Source organism: Kogia breviceps, chromosome 9 (assembly GCF_026419965.1).
Source record: "Kogia breviceps isolate mKogBre1 chromosome 9, mKogBre1 haplotype 1, whole genome shotgun sequence".
Lineage (NCBI taxonomy): Eukaryota > Metazoa > Chordata > Mammalia > Artiodactyla > Physeteridae > Kogia > Kogia breviceps.
This window is the reverse complement of record NC_081318.1, coordinates 87,186,570-87,210,177: the sequence shown is the minus strand read 5'-3', so window position 1 is coordinate 87,210,177 and position 23,608 is coordinate 87,186,570. Positions and strand designations below refer to the sequence as shown.

The window sequence follows — 23,608 nt, the reverse complement described above, 5'->3', positions numbered from 1 at the left end:
TGATACCCATTTGCTCACACTGTACAATTATTGTTTTCTTCAGCAATCCGAGGTAAATCTTTAGGGTTAAGGAAACAAACTCAAGGAATTTAAATGATTTCTGGAGGTCACATAGCTGGTAGATGGCAAGGTAGATAGATTTGGGACCTAGGACTTTTGGTTCTCAAGCTCTAGTAGATTTTCCTCAGAAAAATGTAAACTGGATCTTAGTTAACATGCTAAGATCTAGAAGGGAAGATGATTCCTGGTGGCCTTTTGGACATACAAACTACTGGTGATGGTTAAATGCAACGTTTTCAAAGGGTCTACTTTTGAAAATTCTGACAAAAGAATATGAACCATTTAGGAAAATATAGGTACAGGAAAATCTGAATATAATTTCAGTGGCACTGTAGATCAAACAGTAAACTCCTCTGTTATACGGAGAAATTATAGTTAGTTGTCTGGAATTACGCTGTTTATCTCAGCTGTGTTTTCATAAGCAGTGTGTAGGAATAGCTAGAGAAGGTAAAATAGCTTGATTTTGTGCCGATCTTGTCTTTTTTTTTAAGTGCCTTATTTTTTTTTTTTTTACTGTTTGTGAAAGGCTTTTTTTTGTTGTTTTGCTTGCCACACGTTATGTTCTAATATTTTCAGACAACATAATTTAGTGTTATCCAGTGATAACAGGCATTATCTTATGTTTAACTTAATTAACTCCATATCCTTCAGGTAAAAAGAACGTATTCTCACGGTACTTATAGAGCTGGCCCAATGCGACAGATCAGCTTGGTGGGAGCAGTAGATGAAGAAGTGGGAGATTACTTCCCTGAGTTCCTTGACATGTTGGAAGATTCACCATTTTTAAAAGTAAGAGAAAACAATATCAAGCAGTCTAAGTTGTGGGAGTTACTTTCATGCTACAAGTGATAACAGATCATGGCTGTTTCAGAATTATAAAAACTTTGATTTCATTTGAATTATAAGGAAGGAAAGGAGGAGATGACAAAGTAGAAGTATTCTTGTGTAGTGTGTATGTGTGACTTCTCAAGTACTAATTTTAAAGGCATAGCTAAGTGGTGGACCAGAAAATAACACTTGCCTGTAGCTGCCACTTTAGGAAAATAAGTTCCATCCGTTTATCAGCTTTTTATAAACTGAGTGCCAGAGGATTTAAGAGGTACAGGAAGAATGCCTACTAAATTAAAGTGTTCAGGGCAAGGGAATGGCAGTTTGGGTTTGTGGAAAACTGGCCTGGGAAGTTGTATAACTGTATTTCAATCTTGGAGATCCTTAGCTGGGTTGGGCAAGCTGTTTAAACTTTCTGGGCTTCAGTTTCCTCATCCATAAAATAAGGTATTTAAACTATGCAGCTTTAAGTCCCCTTTAAATTCTTTAAATGATTTTTAGCCAGATTCTGTTTTCTTTTTTTTTTTTCCCCCAACAGTCTCTGCATTGCAGAAAATATTTCTTCTTATGGGCGGCTGGGGCTGTCCTATTGAGAGAAAAATCTCTGATCTATGTAGTTAGGTCAGTTATTTAATCAGTAATTCAAAGGTCAAAATGTGACAAGATCAGTTTATCTCTAGTATTTGCCACATAATCTGTTAAACATCTCTTCTTTTTTCATTTCTGCATGCTCAATTTTCTAGTCTATATGTGTATATATATCTTTTTTCTTCCTTTTCTTTTTCACCCTACTCCATTCCCCTTTTATTTCCTTTTTTTTCCTTTTAAACCTTTGGTTCCTTGTCTGTTTCTCCCAACTAGTGACATGGAATTTGGTTGCATTTATTTTGGGTGCTATTTTAAAAACACCATCATTTAAACATTTATGTTTCAGATTTTAATTTTAAAAGCAAATGAGCTAAATGCATTCTTTCTGGAGAAATTTAATTTGACAAGATCCCCTTTTTGAAAAGGGGGTATGGCTTTTTAAAAAATACCCATTTTGTTACCATTCCATGGATAGTGGCCCTTGGTCATTTCTCTTTTCAAAGGTGTTAATTCCTGCTTTTAGACCAGCAACCTTTTCAAGAAACTGCTACACAGAAATAAATTTTGATTTTGGTTTAGTTTTCCTTTTTGTTTGGTTAGGTTTTGATTATAACTAATCAGAGGTATATACCCCCCCTTTTTTTTGAGGTATCCTTTTTTTTTTTTTGCGGTACCCGGGCCTCTCACTGTTGTGGCCTCTCCTGTTGCGGAGCACAGGCTCCGGACGCGCAGGCTCAGCGGCCATGGCTCACGGGCCCAGCCGCTCCGCCGCATGTGGGATCTTCCCGGACCAGGGCATGAACCCGTGTCCCCTGCATCGGCAGGCCGACTCTCAACCACTGTGCCACCAGGGAAGCCCCCTTGAGGTATCCATTTTTTTAAAACTCAGTTGTTCATTTTTATAGATTCTCATGGAAGATAGTTATTTTGCCAACTAATTAACATCATATGACCCATATATTTGGTAGAAGGAAGAATAATAAATGATAAATACAGTGAATCATATCTCTGGCGGGGTTGGGGAAGTGGGGAAACCATCCAAGAATAATTACTCTCTTGTTGTGTTTGAAATAGAATATTATGAAGGAAAATTTATGAATATATATGAATATATTTAAAATAGGTATGTATTTCAAATGTATATATGAAATTTTGTCAAGGGGACAATAGTCTTTAATGTATATTTGAAGATACATTTTAAAAATAATTAATTTCTCTGTAATTATTTGCCTCTAGTGTACACTGCCATGGGGGACACTATCTAGTCTAAAATTAGAGAGTCGAAAAGATAGTGATGATGGTCCAATCATGTGGGTACGCCCAGGAGAACAAATGATCCCTGTGGCTGATATGCCAAAGTCACCTTTCAAAAGGAAAAGGTATGTTGGATATAAATGTTTTTTGCTGGGGATGGGTATTTGTACATTGATATGTGTATATTTGTTGAAATTTGTAGGAAGAAGGAAGGGAAAATTTAGAGTGTAATTGAAATGTAAGTTCAAAAATGGTTACACATGCTGATATAATTTCTTATAAGTATCAAATATTAATAAAACATGAAAAATGTAGGCAAATGACAATAAATTGTAACTAGGAATGGAAAAAATATTCACAACAGAGACATAAAGTGTTTTGGAATAAATTTAATAAATATTCAGAAATAAATTTAAATAATATTCATTTTAAGAAAACTAAAACATCTTATGAAAGGTATAGAATAAGATCTAAACAAATGTTTATATCTATGTTCTGGATTGGCCAAAAATGATAGTCCTTTGGAATTTCTGGCATTACAAATGGACTCATACTTCCAGCACTGGATAAAATAATTTTAAAGTTAATAAGGAAGAATAAATAAAGTCAGTCTAGAAAGCTGTGAAAAAGAAGGTAAGTATGAGCGGGGGGACCTTGTCTTACTCGATATTAAAAAGTACTATAAAGCGCAAAAAGATCATTGGAATAGGATAGAGTATACAAACAGATCAAAGTATATTGGGAACTTAATAATGAGATAAGTGGGAAAAGAAAAATTTATTTAATGAATAATGCTGGCATAAATGGGAGTCCATTTGAAGGAAAACAAAGCCATAACCGCAGTGTTATACAAGAAGTAAGGGATTTGAACATAAGTAAAAAATAAAAATATTAGAATAAAATGCTTAAGCTTAGGAGAGATCTTCCTAAGCAAAGATTAAAAGATACAATGGGGCTTCCCTGGTGGCGCAGTGGTTGAGAGTCCGCCTGCCGATGCAGGGGACACACGGATTCGTGCCCCGGCCCAGGAAGATCCCACATGCCGCGGAGCGGCTAGGCCCATGAGCCTGCGCAACCGGAGCCTGTGCTCCGCAACGGGAGAGGCCACAACAGTGAGAGGCCAGTGTACCGCAAAAAAAAAACCCAAAAACGATACAATGATAATACTATTTGTGAGAGAAAAGACATCAACAACAAAGTTCAAAGCTATGATAGACTGGACTAAAACATTTGTAACATGTGACAGACTAAAGTTAATATACAAAGAGCATTTCTAAATTGAGAAGAAAAATGCAAAACAACCCAATAGAAAAATAGGCCCCAGGTAGTCAATTGTATATTAAGTATATATTAAAAGAATTATGAGATTTTTACCCATTACATTGGCAAAAATTATTAACAGAGTGAGTATATTACAGGCTGGTAGGTACGTGAGGAAACAGGGTAATATATATTATTTGTTGACGGGTGAGCTTCTATAATCATTTTTTAGAAGTAATCTAAAATAGCTCATAAAGTTTAACATATGTATACTCCTTGAACCAGGACCCCTACTTTTGGAAATTTGTCCCAAGAAATAAAAGCACTAAAGGTAAATGTATAAGAATGTTAATTGCAGCATTTATTATATTGAGATAAATTTTTAAATGGACTGAATGTCCATTAACAGGAGAATGGTTGAATACATTTTGGTACATTCCTGTTAAAGAATGTGGTGAAATATTTAATTTCATAATATGTAATTTTGTCTGTTGGGCTGGATATCCATGATACTTGAAAAGAGCAAAATGTAGAGTATATGTCCAGTATGATTCTATTTTTATGAAAAGAAATAAAATGAAATGTGTAAGAGTATATTTATGTAAGCACAGAGAAAAGTGTAGAAGAATGTATACTAGCTTAACATTGATGGGAATGGAGTGGGTGATCCTGGGGGAGATAATACTTTTTTTAGATGTCTAAAGATGGTCTCACTGGTTATAAATTTTAAAAGAAAAAACAGAACAGGGAGAAATGGTCATAGAGTAAAATGTAGGTTATATGAGAGCAGGGACAATGTTGTGCTTGTTACTAAATGCGTCTCTAGCACCTAAAAAGAGTGTCTGTTTAATAAATAAATTTTGGTTCAGTGAACTTTTTACAAGTTAATTTTTAAGTTGGTAGTAAATGGTAAACTTGGTGTGTATCTCAGTGATTCTTAATTTGGATATACAAATATTTTGAGAATCTGAAAGACTCTCCATAGAATAATGCAGATATATACAAACTTTTACATGTAATTTAAGGGAGTTTACCAGCCCCTTGAGGAACTTGTAATCCTCAGGGATTACAATCCATGGTATATGTGGTCATTTCACATCACGTTATAGTCGGACCAACTAATGACAACACTGCCCTAGGCACTGTGCCAAATGCTTTAATAAAGTCTTAATTCATTAGAATGTGGTATAATGAGGCGAGACTTGGTTTGAAAGCCTGTTAGCTTTCCACAGAAAGCAACATCATCATCTAGCTTTCTAATACCTGTAAAACATTAATCACAAACAGCAAAAAAGTATGTTAAAGCATTGTGTGTGTGTGTGTGTGTGTGTGTGTGAAAGTTTATATAAAACTGTAAGACAAGAGTGCACAAAGAGTAGTAAAGTAGTAGAGATTGAGGGTGGGAAGTTAGAGAACCAAAAAGGAAGAGTGACCCTAGGGGATGGACTAGGATGAGATGAGAAGATAATGGGGGCAATCCTGATTTGTCTCTGGAAGCAACAGAAAAATCATACAGGGAGATAAATAAGATGATGACTCCCAAAATAAATTCTTCTCACCCAGTTCCCCTTCTGCAGCAAAATTGGAGAGGGTTTCTGCAGTGAGTGAGGCCAAGTAGTTAGCAGCTTCTGTATGCATAAGGATTCTAGAAGTTGAGCAGTGGAGGAGAGGCCCAGTGGGAGATGTCTGTCCTCCAGGGTGGAGCTAAAGTGTTTTTTTCCCCTTACCTCCGATAAACCGTGCATGTTTTATGGAAGCACTTATTGCCTAGTGTTTTCTTGCTGTTTATTTTTTGGTCTATCTATCACTAGAATATAAACTTCTACGAGAGTAAGGAACTTGTCTGTCTTATTTACTACTACTGTCTTGTTCAGTAGCTGCATTGCCTAGATAGTGCCTGACACAGAGTAGGTGTTCTCTAACTATTAATGCATTTTAAAAAGTTAAACCTGTCAGTACATCAGTACAAATGTTTGAAGGCAATTAAGCCTTAATATACATAAACCTGCCTCTCTCTGTCTCTTTATATATATAATTTTGTTTTAACAGAACTACCAATGAGATAAAAAACCTGCAGTACCTACCTCGAACTAGTGAGCCTCGTGAGATGCTCTTTGAAGACAGAACAAGAGCTCACGCAGATCATATAGGACAAGGTTTTGAACGACAGACTACAGCTGCTGTTGGAGTGTTGAAGGCTGTGCACTGTGGAGAGTGGTATATATTAACTACTGCTATTTAATGGCTTCTAAAATTTTTCTTGGGAAGTTTTTCAGTAATTCTTCTTACTGTGGGGGAAAAAGTTTCATTTTCCCCTGTATTTGGATATCCTAGTTGTATAATTGTACTAAAGAAAATTTTCAATTGCTAGAACCTAGATTTTATCTTTTGGGCTTGACTGAAGTAGTTTCATTTTCTACGTGACTAGAGTTGAAAACGGTTGTCTTATCTAAGGTAATGGAAAACCTAAAGTTCACTTGGTGCTTATTGTATGCCCATTTACAAATGTTCAGTTAATTTTCTCTACTTTTAGGCCCGTATTTATTGCACAAGGAGACTGAGGCTCATGACTATCAAGTAATGTTGTCGTAGTCATATAGTTAGTAAGTGGTAGAGCTGAGTCTGATTTCAGAACTGACTCCAGATTCTTGTGTTTTTTCTTTATACTGTTTTAACTCGCTATCTTTCTAAGGTTTGGTATCTACTAAGTGTTTGTTTACCTTACTGTATTATTTTTTTCTGGCTTTGCTTGTAAGTTTCACTGACTCTTTTGATAGATTAGAAAAATGGATAATTTTCTTAATGAAAATGGATAATATACTTAGAGGTGGTCATCCCATACATTAAAAAAAATTTCCATTTATTAAATTGATAAAACCCATAGAGCAAAGCTGTATTTATACTGTAAGATAATTTCGCTCAGTTAGGTTTTATTTTCAAATTGAGTATTGTTTGGGTATGAAACTTAAGATGGAATATGCTATTTTGCTTATTAAAGCAGTTGAATTAGATACTAAGTATGCAAGAAATTTTTCTAAGTAAAAAGAAACTTTTTAATTCTCAAAGTATAAAATGTCAGTATTGTTGCATAGATTCCTAAGATGTTGTGAAAAATATTGCCTGTATTTTCTATACGAGGAAATTTTTTCAGGGGCTGTGAATACAAGATTGACCCTTTGTTCAAAAGGGAAAATTTAAGGTAACATTTTATAAATTAATACTGAGTGGGGAGGCCACTGTAAACTGACCTTCTTTCTTAACATAAATGAAGCTTTATCAATTTCAGATATACAAAGTAACTAGTACTGAACTAACCCTAAGAGGTCCTTAGGAAAATGACATTAATAGTTTATAATTCAATGATAATAATTTATAATTGTGTTTAAGTTAAATGGTAATTATCAAGTATCTGTGGTTGTTCCCATATAGTTTCTAATTCCTTACTATAATCTGGTTTAAAATACTAATTTTGTCAAAGAGTAAAGGCAAATTTATCTCTTTGGAAATCATTACAACAACTCCCTGTTTCAAATTAATGAGATTTTTCTTGAATGTTTGGTATAAAGGATTTAAGAGTGGCATCAAAATTTATTTAGGATGAACTCTGATTTATAGATAGTATTTGTTAAAGTTAGCCATATAGTTACATTTTTTTTCAGAGATAAATACTCTTGCTTCTTGGCCTTAACTTTGTTTAAATCTCTCTTAAGCTCCTTTAAATTATTGTTGGTATATGCTTTCTTCTCCACTTTATATGTGATTTGAAGTTAGAGATTGTGTCCTGTCCTTCACAGGTCCATCATAGTTCCCTATGAATAGTTACTGAATGAAAAAACACTCGAAGCTAGCAATTTCACAGTGAAAAAAGACTGTTGCCAAAGTATGAATATATTAGGTGGCCAGATTTAATTTGAGACAGATTTTGGAATGAGATGTTGCTAGCTATGAGTTTTCTCAGTATTGTAAAATACAGTTTGCTTTCTATACCAATGCTGCTTTAATCTCTTAGTATTAAAGATGGTAAGAAAATAATTTGGTCGATGCCTTAAGAGGGTTTCATGGCTCTGATGCTGACGTGGTCTATGATCCCTTTGTTGTTATTCCTTGCTGTTAAATTAAGCTATACTAAGGAAATTGGTGCTTTCTCTTAGTGTTCTTATCTTAGTGTTTTGAGTTCTGTTCTTTTTCTCAAGGAGACATTAGGCATTAGAGTATTAGATTCTTTTTTTATTAATTAATTTTTTTATTTATTATTTTTGGCTCTGTTGGGTCTTTGCTGCTGCACACAGGCTTTCTCTGGTTGCCCTGAGCAGTGGCCACTCTTCATTGCAGCATGTGGGCCTCTCATTGAAGTGGCTTCTCTTATTGTGGATCACGGGCTCTAGGTGTGCAGGCTTCAGTAGTTGTGGCTCACTGGCTTTAGAGCACAGGCTCAGTAGTTGTGGCGCACTGGCTCATTGCTCCATGGCGTGTGGGATCTTCCCAGACCGTGGCTTGAACCTGTGTCCCCTGCATTGGCAGGCAGATCCTTAACCACTGCGCCACCAGGGAAGTCCAAGATTCTTTACTTTATCTTAGAGCCAGGCTTAACACCAATTTGAGATAAAGGACTGGGATTGATTGAGACTACAAAGAAATCTTAAACTAGATAGACTTGTGAAGTGTTGATGAATTTTATATCACTTCTTAGTATTAGGAAGATAGAATTCACATAGATTTATATATTTAAGGGTGCTTCCTGAAATCCAGTTTTTTAAAAAATCAACTATTGAAGTATAATTTGTATTCAATAATACACACGCTTGTTATAAGTGTACAGTTTGATGTGTTTTGACAAATTTATACCATGTTACCATTACCACAACTAAAATATAGAACATTTTGTTTCCTTCATATACCTTGGCAGTTAATCTCCCCCTATTCTTACCCCAGCTCCAGACATCTATAAATCTATTTTCTGTCTTTATAGGTTAGTATTGCCTAGTCTAGAATCTCATTTAAATAGAATCATATGTTGCCTGACTTCTTTTACTCAGCATAATGTTTTTGACATTCATCTATATTGTTATGTGTATTAGTAATTCATTCCTTTGTGTTGCTGAGTGGTATGTCATTGTATGGATACATCACAGTTGATTTATCCATTCACCTGATGATAGACATTTGAATTGTTTCCAGTTTGGGGTTTTTATGAATAAAGCTCCTATGAACATTCCCTTTCAAGCCTTTGAGTGTACATATAATTTCATTTCATTTCAGTAAATACATAGAAATGGAATTACAGGGTCTTAGAGTAAGACAAAATAATTGTGTATAGAGATAGTTCTAAGTCTCCAAAAGAAGTACTAGAATTTATCTAAGTCACAAGATAAGACAATGTTGAAAAGTCACTTGTATATATTTTAATTCTATATATTAGCAATAAACACTTTGAAACATTTTGAAAATGAAAAGAAAAATTGCCAACTTATAAAAACATAAAAATTATGAAATATTTAGATACATTTGTAAAATAAATGATATACTGAAAACTACAAAACACCAATGAGAAAAATTAAATAAGACTTACAGAAATGTTAGAGATATACCTTGTTTATGGATTGAAAGACTCAATATTATTAATATGTCAGTTCATTCCTTTTCCCCACTTTTCTTTCTTACCTTTTTTAGCGTTTCATTATACCTCCACTATTTGTTTACTAGTGGTTGCTCTAAAGTTATCATAGTGTACCTTCAAATAATATTATACCTGCTATGTAATGTATAAGAACTTTCAATAGTATACTGCCGTCTCTCCCTGCTCCCATTTATGGCCTCTGTGCTAATTATTTATTTATTTATTTATTTATTTATTTTGTGGTACGCGGGCCTCTCACTGCTGTGGCCTCTCCTGTTGCGGAGCACAGGCTCCGGACGCACAGGCTCAGCGGCCATGGCTCACGGGCCCAGCCGCTCCGTGGCATGTGGGATCTTCCCAGACCGGGGCACAAACCCGCAACCCGTGTCCCCTGCATCGGCAGGCGGATTCTCAACCATTGCGCCACCAGGGAAGCCTTGTGCTAATTATTATTAATACATTTTGCTTTATGTGTGCTATAACCATCCCCTCCAAATACGTTGCTTTCTTTGGCATTAAGGAATTATTTCTGAAGAGATTTTTAAGGTGAGAATAAAGTATCTTTCATATTTACTATTACTTGCACCCTACATTCCTTTGAATAGATCTACATTTTCATCTAAATATCATTTTCCTTCAGCCTGAAGAAGTTCTTTAACATTCTTTGTTGTACTGGTCTTCTGGTGACAGATTCTCTCAGTTTTTGTTTGTCTGAAAATGTTTTTATTTCACACTTTCTTAAGGGTATTTTAGGGGTTATAGAATTCTAGACTGACTTTTTCTTTCAATACTTTAAAGATAGTGTGCTCTCTTCTGGCTTGCATTGTTTCTGATGAGAAGCCTGCAATCATTCTTACCCTCTTTCCCTGTATATTAATGTGATGCATGAGTTTTAGATTTTCTCTTTATCACTGTTTTTTTAAAAATTTGGTTATGATTTGCCTTGGTATGATTTTGGGGGGTGGTGGTATTTATGTTGCTTGGGATTTTATTCTAAAATCCATTTTGAGCATCTTTTATAAACATGCATTTGTATATTCTTAATTAATTGAAGAATTTGGGGATTTTTTATTTGTTTTATATATTTTTTTGGTGGTACGCGGGCCTGTCACTGTTGTGGCCTCTCCCGTTGCGGAGCACAGGCTCCGGACGCACAGGCTCAGCGGCCATGGCTCACGGACCCAGCCGCTCCGCGGCATGTGGGATCTTCCCGGACCGGGGCACGAACCCGTATCCCCTGCATCGGCAGGCGGATTCTCAACCACTGCGCCACCAGGGAAGCCCGGGATTTTTTTTAGAATTATATTTAAAGACTCTATTAACCTCAGCAAGTAGGATGGTAGCAGTTTATTTTATAAGTACTTTTCTAATGAATGTCTCTTAATTTTAGGTGTTATTTTAGGGATTTTTGGTATCATTGCAGTTATATATGTCTGTATTGAAAGAATATCTTCCCTTTCCCCTATATTTACTTCTAAATTTTATATTATGTAGTATTTTTTATTTAGCACTTAATTTATTGAAATATTGACAACACATTAAAGACTTTAAGTTAAAGTCTTAACTTTAAACATTTAGTTTTTTGATTTGCATAATTAACCAATTCAGGTCAATTTAATTTTTGAAAATATGGTTACACATAGCTATAATAAAATGAGGTGAGGCTGCTCCTGGAAATCCACACCCCTTTGCAAGAGCCCTGATGATATGTCTGCCTCCTACCCTTAAAATTCCCTTACTCTTCTCCCTACAGGGAGAAGGTGGTTTTAGAGAATGAGCTTTCCCTTCTCCATTCCTTGATTAATGAATAAAGTTTCTGCTCTGCTATACCAAAACGTGTGTGTGTGTATAAATAATAAAATGAGTTGTTTTTATCCATATTTAGGTTGAAATTCATGGTGTTATCCCTTTGTTTAAATATGTAAAGTGGTCTTCTAATTACAGTTCATTTCTAAGATAGTACTTTGATTTTGACCATAAACTATTTTTGCTTTGAATTTAATAAGGACTTAGCAGAGTGAAACATTAATGGCAGACTCTTCATTATCTCATGTTCTTTTTTAGGCCTGATCAACCTCGAATAACCAAAGATGTAATTTGTTTTCATGCTGAAGATTTCTTAGAAGTAGTTCAACGAATGCAGTTAGATTTACATGAACCTCCACTGTCCCAGGTATATTTTAAACTACTATTATCTTCAATTTAATTTTTATTGTGGAAAAGACTTACTGGTATTTCTTGTTTTGTTTGTTTTATTTTAGTGTGTCCAGTGGGTTGATGATGCAAAACTTAATCAACTGAGGAGGGAAGGCATTCGCTATGCCAGGATTCAGCTGTATGATAATGACATTTATTTTATTCCAAGGAATGTTGTTCATCAGTTCAAGACAGTTTCAGCTGTATGCAGTTTAGCATGGCATGTTCGTCTCAAGTTATATCACTCAGAGGAGGACAGTGCTCAGAATACAGTTACTCATGAAACATGCACATCACCAGATTCCACATCATCAGTTCTTGGACCTCACACTGACAACATGATTTGTGCTGTAAGCAAAACCTCCTTGGATTCTGTTTTTTCAGACAAACTTCATTCTAAATATGAATTACAGCAGATTAAACATGAACCTATTGCAACTGTAAGAATCAAGGAAGAACCTGTGAATGTTTATATTCCCGAAAAGACTGGAGCACCAAATAATATGGATGGCAAGAATGTTAAAGCAAAATTGGATCATGTTCAATTTACAGAATTTAAGATTGATGTGGACTCTAAATTTGAAAATAGCAACAAAGATTTAAAGGAAGAAATGTGTCCTGGAAGTCTCATAAGTCTAGTTGATACAAGGCAACATAGTTCAACACATTCAAATCAAGAGAGAAAAGATGATAACATTTTGTGCTAAATTTGTATATACCATTTAAAATTGTTTTTTTTTCTTCAACTTAATAATGTAATAAAGATTCATGAGTTCTGAAAGCAAGCCAAGACTTGCTCCCAAGTCTGTTACAAATTATAGTTTATGTAGCTTTGTAACATTCCTCAGTGCCTGTCCATAACTGTGAAGTATCAAAGCACTTAGGGCCAGATGCACTGTAAACATTGCAGGTTTAAACAAAAGGAGTCTTTAAAAAAATCATTTGAGTTGGAGTTGTAGGTTTTAGAATAGAGCTGACATTAACATATATATATATATATATATATATATATATATATATATTTTGTAATATGAGCCAGAATTCTTTTTTGACAATTTAAGGCTTTTCCATAGAGCTTATTTATACCGATTTTTTTTTCATTTTAAATGTGTCAGCACTGTAGTGTAAATAGCTTTTAAAAAACCTTTTTAGTGTGATTTATACTGAAATGTGAGCCACTTAATAAAGGTTCATAATAATCTGTTTTCTGTTGGGTCTGCAAAAAAACCCCACCAAACTGACAATTCAGTTAAATCATTTATTTGATCTATTATGTTTCTGCTGGTATATCCACTTAGAGTGCTAATGGAGTACAAATGTATGTATTCAAATCTTGTGAATATTTAAATTCCCCACACTGTGCAAGCGTTTTTAAAACCAAGATTCAGTTATGAAAGCATATTTATATGTGTGTGTGTATGTATGGGAATATATATGTATGTTATCATATTTTGCATAACTTCTTAAATTGCTGAATAAGATGAATATGTGAAACTTCCTTTACTCCCTGGAATACATTTTTAAATATTTATATTCAACATTAAGAGAGCAGTTTAGGTAATAGAAACAATTTTATAAGTTGGGAGAAACAAGGTCTGTTAGTGATATTTAACCCTTTAACGAATGAAGTTATGTGACCCGATTATATAGCCCTATAACGTGAATTTTCTTTGTAGTGTATGGAATAAGAAGTTGAGAAAAGTTTCTTACTAATCAGCACCCATACTATACCTAATAGTAGCTGAGAAAAAATGTTCAGTTACAGAAAGTTTAATTCTGAGCAGTTAAAATCCTCTATTACATTTTTCTTGAGGAACAGAAGGAAAATATGGCAAATGCAAAATATTAAAATAAGGGCAGTGACTCAACTGCCATATACAGAGAGATAACTAACAAAATTAGATTTGTTACCTCATCTTTCTAAGTATCCCTCTCCCTACCCTAGCAAGGTAAACAACTTAGAGTATTTTTTTCTTTTTTCAAAAGAAGCTCTAGAAAGTAAAATTGAGATAGGAAACAGGATTGCCAGTGCCTAGCGAAAGATGATTAAAACAAATCTCTTCAATAATGGACTTCAGCACTGTTTCAGATTGCTTCCACTACTGTAATTAAAAGTCAAACAAATGTCTTCAGTGTATGCTTTGATGTTAGGAACTCTGCTGGTTGCAAATCTATTTTCTTTTACTTGAATTTGGTATTTTTCTGGGCTCATACTTTGGTTGATTACTTTCAAATGGGTTTCTTTGTGCTGCCTTTTGAGCTAGTGTTGCTATTCCACTTTCAGTGGTTTCTGCTCCAGCCTTATTTGTGGTACCCATAAAACTGCATATCTCTCTGGTTAGGGAGAAGCTTACTTAGAGGCATTTCACCAGAAAAAATAAACTGCAGCAATGATGTCATTTCTGGCCTCCAGTTTAAAAGGGTAGGCAAACATTGTAAGGAAATCTCAGTTGTTAGTAGAATATATTTGCAACATAGGAATTTTCATGACGTAAGGAAAGTATAAATCATGCAAATGTAAATAGGGATTTTGTTTTATATATTACTTATCCTGCTCCTCACCACCTTTATCTTCTATTTTTAGCTAAATTTATGTATTTTCACCTACCTTTTTGGGAGACAAAAGTTTATAACAAACCAGTATTGTAAATTGAGAGAGAATGTGGTAAAAATGTTTAGGTTTTTCTTTCTTTAAGTGAAGGGCAACGTATTTAACAAGGTTCGTTTTAGCTCCAGTTTTCCAGTGTCATACCCATAGATGCATGAGAACATACTGTAATAAAATGTCTTTAGGGTATCCCTCCAAAATATATGAGCCTTAAACTTTTAACTTAAAGACGTACCTGAAACAACCAGAGTGGTCGTTTTTAAGTGTAGTTTCCTATATAACCTATAGTCAAACTTCTCCATATTTTGAAATTTTAATTGTTTTGTAAAATGCATACATCTTTGTGGAGGTGAAATACAAGTCAGTGAACACAGATTTCAAGATACAGCCTTGTCACCTTGAGTAATGCTTATGTTCCTGTCTTATGGGTTATAACTTAAAAATTCTCTTCAGATGCAATCTGAGAAGTTGTTGGCTACGTTTGTTACATACAAATAGTTTTTATTTCAATATTGTATTATATTAATGGTTTCCTAGTTAGTACATTCCAGTTCTTATCTGAACACAACTTTTTTTCTATTATTTCCAGTTTCTTGGACCAGAATAATGAAGCACTTAAGATACAGTTTCTACGTGAACTTATACTATATAGAATAAATAGTTGTTATGTAAATTATGAAATTGCCATACAAACCTTTACAAAAAAAAAAAAAACTAAGGTACCTCAGTGGTGTCTGCTACAGTGATTTTTTTCTTTTTAATTATTTTTGTTCATATCCTTTTAGCTAAGTAATATATATTCCATACTCAGGTTAGCTGGTTAGCTATCAAAAGAATTAAGCATTTGTGATATTTGGTTGAAAACTTTACTAAAGCCATATTCATTATCGTCTTTGTCACTACAGCTGTTGACCTTAAATAAAGATTAGGTTGATCTAGCACAACACTCTGTGTGTGTGTGCATGTGCCTGTGCGCGTGTATGTGTATAAGGTTATTGGAAATAGTTTGTTTCCGCATATATTCATTTTTAATCCATTCTTTAACTTTGTGGGGGGAGGTGGCCATGGAGGGTAGGAAATATTTTATTTCTTGGATTAAGTCTTCAAGGTATTTCATTAGTGTTCCTGAGTATAAAATAGGTTTTTCCCCAAAACTTATGGCAGGTAAGATCATCTTTGTAAATAATAGATTAGCACTGTTTTGGTAAATTTGGATTCAGTTATTTTTTGGATAGTTTCATTGTCATGTAAAGCAAATATCTCAGTTTATTTTGCATTTTTAGCGAAGGTGCAGGATTTATTTTTGGAGCTTGAGAGGAATTTTCCTTGTCTTCCACCTTTCAATAAATACTAAAATTGATAACCATAATCTTTTTCCATGTTTTTTAATTATTTTCTTATATTTGACATTTTACTTTCATCTTGTCATATTTAAAAATTCTTGTTTCTCTATCTTCAACAGAAACCATAGATCTTGAAAGTGATTCCAATCTGAAAATCATTTTTACTCTTAAAAATATCAAAAATTGACTTATGCCAACAGAGAAGAATATTAAAGATCACCTTAAACAAGGTCGCTAAACTAGTAAGGTATGGGTGCTGGGATGGCATGGTAAATTGCCTCCCTTCCCTCTAGATATGACTATTTTTATCCCAGGAGGAGAGGACAAAAGTACCATTGTTTTCAAAATACTCTTAGGCTGGTAAAAAGTGACATGATGGGTTTTATCTTTAGAGTGGTAGAAAAGCTCTTTCTTAATCTTTCTTCCTTCTGTTTAACTACTTTGATATGTAAACAAAATTTTACTGGTTTTAGAATGTGCTATTTCATTGAAGAGTTCTGTTTGATATGATTGGCTCTAGCAATACACCTCAGATAAGAAAATTAAGAGGACAACTCAGGAGAGGTGTAACATCCTTTATCTCTGTCCTAGCTTTTCTGTTCAGTTTTTCCTGTAACCCACTGCATATTGCAGATGGGAGTGACAGCTTTCTAAAATGTTAAGCACAAGGAACCTAAAAGCAGAGATGTCTTTCCTTTTTAAGTTTACAGGTGTTGTATATCATATTTCTACTGGGAGAGCAGGGAAAGGAGGGGGAAAACATCTTGCATTTTAGGTTATCTTCCCTTCAGGATTTCAGACCCAATCAGGGAATGTGAATGACCTGAGAACAAAATGTGGGAAACAGAATTACGCTAACTAGAAATTAAAACTTACTACTTGTATGCTTTATTACCATTATCTACCTTCCAAGAACTGCACTATTAAAATATGAGAACTTTGGATCCTTCAGTACATTTTGAAGTTAAGAATTTATGCATTTATGTCTTGAAAATGTTAAATCTTTACACTTTCCTATAAAGTTCATTGCTATTGTACTACTGACTACTACTAAGTGTGCAGGCTTGCAAGTCAACATAGTTGCAAATATTTTGCATAATAGTGTTTAAAATTTTATTCAGACAGTTCAGTTCCCACCCCGCTGTCAAGTTTCTTCTTCAGATGAAATTTTATTTGAAAAATCTCAAGTCTGTCTTTAAAAAAAAACCCAAAAAATCGTGAGTATGACTTTTATGCTCTTTTTCCATCTGTCTTCCTGAGTGACAGAGTTCTTAGAAATCTGTCTGCTTTACTTCCTCATCTCACTATAATTTCAATTTAATCCTCAAATTTAACCTTTTAGCTGAAGTGATTCAGTGGTCACCTTTTGACTACCAAATCCAGTGGGTGCGTTTCTTAATACTTCTGTTTAATCCCTGTAACACTTGTTATCAATTATTTACTCATTCAAGCTCTGCATGACCTCTTGTGGGGTTTTTTGTTGTTGTTTTCTGTTTCTTTGGATGGCTTCTTTTACCTCTCCACCATTGTTTAAGGCAGTCTCTCTGGTTCTTCCCCTTAGGTCTCTAGGCTTTGTCCCTTATCTTCGTGACCCCATGACTTCAGTCAGCCTTGGTTTCTCAATCTCTGATGACCCATGTAATCAAATATGAATTCTTCTCCCTTGCCCCCAAGAATTAGCTGTTCCATTCCCTCCTAATTTTGTTATTGCATCACTTTCTCTCTGTGCAGTCATCTCATGGTAATCTGATTTCTCTATCTTTTCCTCTGTACAGTTGACGCTTGAACAGCATGGGCTTGAACTGCGAGGGTCCACTTACACACATATTTTTCAACAAATACGTACCACAGTACTATACAATCTGTTGGTTGAATCTAAGAGTGTGGAACCTTGGATATGGAGGGCCGGAGGGCCAAGTGTAAAGTTGTAAGTGGATTTTCGCCAGTGTGGAGGTCAGCGCTCCTAACCCCCACGTTGTTCACATGTCAACTCTACAATATATCATGAGATTTTCTTGAGTTGACCCCAGAAATGTTTGTCTACTCTTCTTGTTATGGTAGCTACTCACAGTCATAGTAGATGTTCATCTCACCTAGACTCTTACAATAGCATAACATGTTCTAGGTTGCCTACAGTCCTCTGCCCCGACCCCCATTCCAGCCCATTACGTTACCACCAGATTAATCTTTCTAAGAAGACAGATATGGTTGCTACTCTGCTTAGAAATATTCCATGGCTCCAAAGAGCCTTTAAGATGTGGCCCTTCCTTTCCAGCCTTATCTGCTATAATCTCTTTCATTTGATGTACTCAGTTTTCAGCTTTACCAGGTGGCAGTACTTGCCATTTCCTTTGTGTACTTTTAAAATGCTTTGCCTTTGCTGGGGAAAATCTCTGCCTCGTATTCAAAACTCCAGTTAAGGGCTTCCCTGGTGGCACAGTGGTTGAGAGTCTGCCTGGCGATGCAGGTGATGTGGGTTTGTGCCCCAGTCCGGGAAGATCCCACATGCCGCGGAGCGGCTGGCCCCGTGAGCCATGGCCACTGAGCCTGTGCGTCCGGAGCCTGTGCTCCGCAACGGAAGAGGCCACAACAGTGAGAGGCCTGCGTACTGCAAAAAAAAGACCCAAAAAACCCACCCCAAAAAAACAAAACAACAACAACAAAAACAAAACTCCAGTTAAACCATCTCTTCTGTGTATCTTTTACTGACCTCATCTGCTCCAACTGTCCCCTCACCTCACAGCTGATATAGATGCAATGATTTCCTCTGCTTCTTGTGTCCTTCACATCATTAATATTTGTTAAGTGTATGTCAGGCTCTAGCTAAACCATGAGTTAGAAGTTACAAATTTTCTTTATCCCTTTGTGTCCTCAATACCTAATATATAGTACACTTGGTGTTCAATAAATATTTGAAGGAACAAAAGTTGAACCTTAACTTTATTGGGGTGGAAAAAGAAATTATGTAGGTTTCTATAATTTAAAAAGTCTATCTCTGACTTAATTCATAATGTAATTCTAGAATTGCAACAGAAAGAAAAGTGGAGAAAATTAGATCAGTGGGCACTATAAAGAGATGAAGTTTCTATTTTGTACTTAACTACAGCCTTATAGATAAAGTTTAAGAAGCTACCTATTGGATATCTAGGCCCATTGGGCAATGTGGAGAGAGTAAGTATTGTAAAGATAATTATACCTATAAAACTTGTTCAACTTCTTTCCCTTCAACTAGAGATACACTGAAAGTTATTACAAATTAAGGATAAATTTTAACTATACCTAAAATAAAAATAGCAAATATAATTTTTTAAAAATTATTTTTTATTTTTGCCTGTGTTGGGTCTTTGTTGCTGCACATGGGCTTTCTCTAGTTGTGGTGAGCGGGGGCTACTCTTCGTTGTGGTGTGTGGGTTTCTCATTGCAGTGGCTTCTCCTGTTGCAGAGCATAGGCTCTGGGCGCATGGGCTTCAGTAGCTGTGGCTCACGGGCTCAGTAGTTGTGGCTCGTGGGCTCTAGAGCACAGGCTCAGTAGTTGTGGCACAAGGGCTTAGTTGCTCCGTGGCATGTGGGATCTTCCCAGACCAGGGCTCGAACCTGTGTCCCCTGCATTGGCAGGCGGATTCTTAACCACTGTGCCACCAGGGAAGCCCCAGCAAATATAATTTAAGAAACATCTTAATATCTCATAGTCTGAAGCAGAATTTAGCTATTCCTAAGTCATATTTGGCAAGATAAAGTCTGGTTATCTGGTTGTCAGAGAGGCATTCTGATTAAGCTTGTGTTGTTCTCCCTATTGATACAATAAATAAACATTCAAAAATTGAAAATATTGAAGCAAGATGGTAACATGCACTAGTTTTCTTTGTCTTTATTCTGGTACAGGAGTGGGACAAGGACATACAGGTGGCACATTTTCACAGACAACGTTCTATAAAGCCACTTCACTGGGATGAGATGCTGAGGGCATTTGTAGCAGTACAGCTGTGGGTCATTAAAGGGTGATAGTACACTTGTAGAGTGTTGAGAAATTTCTTCACTAGTCTGTATTTCTCATCTATAAAATAGGGGGTAATACCTATTCTGTTAATTGGTGGTGAAAATTAATGACAGCACATGCCAAATGCTTATCTAGCACATTGCTTGGCATATCATAGACACTACAAACGTTAGCTTCTGATCCTGGAATTAACATAGTAAAAAGAATAGAAGAGCTGTGTGCTGGGTCACCCTAATTTCACATCTTCACATCACTTCTATGTATTCCTGTCTCTAATTTTGGGCAGAGGATAGGCATCTGGCAAGAGGAAAAAGTTGCATTAAGGGGTCAAAGGTGAGGTATGGTGGAGGTAGGACATCAAAAACAAACTTCTTTCTAGTTCACTTTTTTTTTTTTTTTTTTTCGGTACTTAGGCCTCTCACTGTTGTGGCTTCTCCCGTTGTGGAACACAGGCTCCGGACGCGCAGGTTCAGCGGCCATGGCTCACGGGCCCAGCCGCTCCGCGGCATGTGGGACCTTCCCAGACCGGGGCACGAACCCGCGTCCCCTTCATCGGCAGGCGGACTCTCAACCACTGTGCCACCAGGGAAGCCCTCTAGTTCACTCTTTTGCTCAGGGATGGCAATTCAAAATCATGTCACAGACTGTCTTTTCCTTATATGAGTGAATTACAAATTTGTGTTTGTAGTGTATAGATTATAGTGGTAGTAAATTTGCTTTATGGTATAGTATTACCAGTATGGTTACAGTATGATGGGCTAACTTTAATACAGGGCATGCAAAATGAAAGTAAAATATTGAAGTGTAGATCCCTCTCAAGCTTTTAATCCAGTGTTGTCTTTATGTAGCATCTGATGACTGGTATCTTCTGTTGATGCTTTCTATTTTTTTTTTTTTTTCTTCAATAAGAAACCTATTTGTGGAAATAGCATTTGGCGTTAAACTTCTCCATTTACCAATGACCTTGGGCTAATTTCATTTCATTTACCTGGGCTTTAGTTTTTCTATCATGAGGAGGTTTTTTTGTTTTTTTCCTGTGTATCTTCTTTTTCTAAGTCATGAATTCTAAGGACACCAATAATACTTTGAGGAAGAGTGATGTTTACTCTGCAAACATCAATCAAGGTTAAAGGAAACCCCTTTGTTTAATGTAATGCTAAAATAACTCTGTTAATTTTCCTCTCAATAGAGAGAAATAACTTTTCTTTATGATGCTGGTGCATAGTAATATGCCTGCCCCTATTTGAAAATGGCTCTATGGTTTCCTCTCCTTTTTTGGCCATCACTTCTGTTCATTAATCAATATCAGTTCCTCTTATTTGCTGCACTGTGAAAAAGCAAAGTAGAAACCAGATGACCAAATTCTGAGGTTAATAACTCTTAAAATTACAGTAAGCTGTAGCCCACAGATGGATCTCTACTCCTTAAAGCTTTATGCAACTGTTTTTCTTAATTCTTGGAAGCTCTCCATTGCTGGATTTGTGGTCATGTTTCATGTGGTAATGGATGGTGCCGCCACATCTGGTTTCTATGTTCATGAAATGTTGAATAAGTCGTGGTTTCTTTGAATATCTATTTCCTACTTTTCATATTTTTAATTGCTATAGAAAGTTATTTTGTTCACATGTTGCTTTTACTCAGAATTTTTTTTTTTATAAATTTGTTTATTTTTGGCTGCATTGGGTCTTTGTTGCTGCGTGTGGGCTATCTCTAGTTGTAGCGAGCGGGGCTCCTCTTTATTGCTGTGCGCAGGCTCTAGGCACGCAGTCTTCAGTAGTTGTGGCACGTGGGCTCAGTAGTTGTGGCTTGCAGGCTCAGTAGTTGTGGCGCACAGGCTTAGTTGTTCCGTGGCATGTGGGATCTTCCCAGACCAGGGCTTGAACCCGTGTCCCCTGCACTGGCAGGCAGTTTCTTAACCACTGCGCCACCAGGGAAGCGCTTAGTCAGACTTTTTGATAAGTATTTGCCCAAACCAGTTTAAGTTACTTATTCTCTGTGTTGACCTGGAAATTAATGACTTCACTAAAACCTTTCAAATTTAAATTTCTTTCTTAAGGCAGAATGTGTTCTTTTTATAAACACCATTAGTAAACATCTGTATTATAAAGGAGGTACCCTATAGCTAAAATCAAGGGGAAGATATTTTTCTGCAATACTTATTGTTTATGTATTATTACATTAGTTTTGCTTTTTCCATCTGTAAGCACAGTTTCTTTTATGTCTCTCATTACTTACTGTTCTAAAGTAGGCTGTGATATTGTGATTTATGATAAGAAATATGTATCTAATCTTCATCCCTGTTCCTGGCATAGGAATCAGATACCCTTGGAATTTCCTAAGTGGTAAGTGTGATTAAGGTGTCTTTTGAGCTTATGTTAATGAGGAGACTCTTGGAAAGCTCCTAGGTAACCTAGGATTGGGGCTGGTTGCCAGGGGAACCAACCTAGTGATTAAAGAGTTGAAACTTTCAGTCCCCCTCTCCCCACCAGGGCTGTGGAGATTGAGTTCAATCACCAATGGCTAATGATTCAATTAATCATGCCTATGTAATCAAGTTTCCATAAAATACCAAAAGGACAAGGTTCAGAAAGCTTCTAGGTTGGTGAACATGAGGAGATGGGGAAAGAGTGGTGTGCCCAGAGAGCATGGAAGCTCTGCACCCCTTCCCCATACCTTGCCTTATGAATCTCTTCCATTTGGCTGTTCCTGAGTTAATATCCTCTTATAATAAACTGGTGTTCTAGTAAGTAAATTGTTTCTCTGAGTTATGTGAGCTGCTCTAGCAAATTAATCAAATTCAAGGAGAGGGTCATGGGAACCTCCATTCTAGAGGCGGTAGGTCAGAAGCAAGGTGACAGCCTGAATTTGTGCCTGGCATCTGAAGTTGCAGAGGGGGTGGGGGGCATGTGCAGTTTTCTGGGACTGAACCCTTAACTTGTGGTATCTGATGCTATCTCCAGGTAATGTCAGAACTGAGTTACTTCCTTGGTGATGTAGGGAAAAAACATACACATCTGGTGTCCGAATCGGGGAGGCACACATCAATAACTTACTGCTGCTTCAGGTTGTTTATCTAGTGTGGCAGTATACCAAGTTAAGTAAGAAGAGTCCTACCTCCTGGGACTCTTTCAGGTACTATTACAGTTGATTGATCCTCATGTGTGAACAAGATGGTTATTGTGTTGCCTTACATATAATTCTTACCGAACTTCTCTCTCTTTTCCTTGGAGACCAGTCCCACATTTCCTCTTAGTAATGTCATACAGAATTTCTGCTTTTGCTTGTTTCATGGCCTAGCTCAGGGGTCAGGAAACTACTGCCAATAGGCCATATTTAGGCCACTACCTGCTTTTTGTATAGCCTGTAAGGCAAGAAAGGTTTTTACAGTTTTAAATGGTTGAAACAAAAATCAGAAGAATATGCTGTGATATGTGGCAATCATACAAAATTTAAATTTCATTGTCCACAAGTAGTTTTATTGGGACACAGCCATAGTCTATGCCTGCTTTCTCACAAGAGCCGAGTAGTTGTGACAGAAACCATATGGCCCACAAAACTTAAGTATTTACTATACAGCCCTTTACAGAAGTATTTTGCTGACTCCTGGCCTAGCTGATTGTTTACATGTGGTGCTGTTCCTTCTTTTCTCTGTGAGAGATTATACTTAGATGATACTTTCACAAATACAGGTTTTCCTAAACTACAAAACCCTCCTATCTGGTTTCTCACAGAGATTACAGCTTTCTTCTGTTTTGAATGTATTAATAATAGATTCCAGTGACCAAATAGTTTAGATCTCTCAATTGAATTAGGAATACCTGATCAAGTCTTGGAACATTATGTTCCCCATATTAACT

General features: G+C 36.0%; 1 protein-coding gene across 1 annotated transcript in view; it reads left to right on the top strand.

Moving 5' to 3' along the window:
• RSBN1L (round spermatid basic protein 1 like) overlaps nt 1–12,895 on the top strand; it is a 64,854-nt gene extending 51,959 nt beyond the window's left edge. Inside the window, exons 4-8 of the mRNA XM_059074956.2 lie at nt 712–849; nt 2,713–2,855; nt 6,040–6,207; nt 11,672–11,780; nt 11,869–12,895. Coding sequence (XP_058930939.1) covers nt 712–849; nt 2,713–2,855; nt 6,040–6,207; nt 11,672–11,780; nt 11,869–12,510 — 1,200 coding nt within the window. The 3' untranslated portion in view covers nt 12,511–12,895. The remainder of the gene's footprint in view (nt 1–711; nt 850–2,712; nt 2,856–6,039; nt 6,208–11,671; nt 11,781–11,868) is intronic.
• Nucleotides 12,896–23,608: the final 10,713 nt, after the last annotated feature.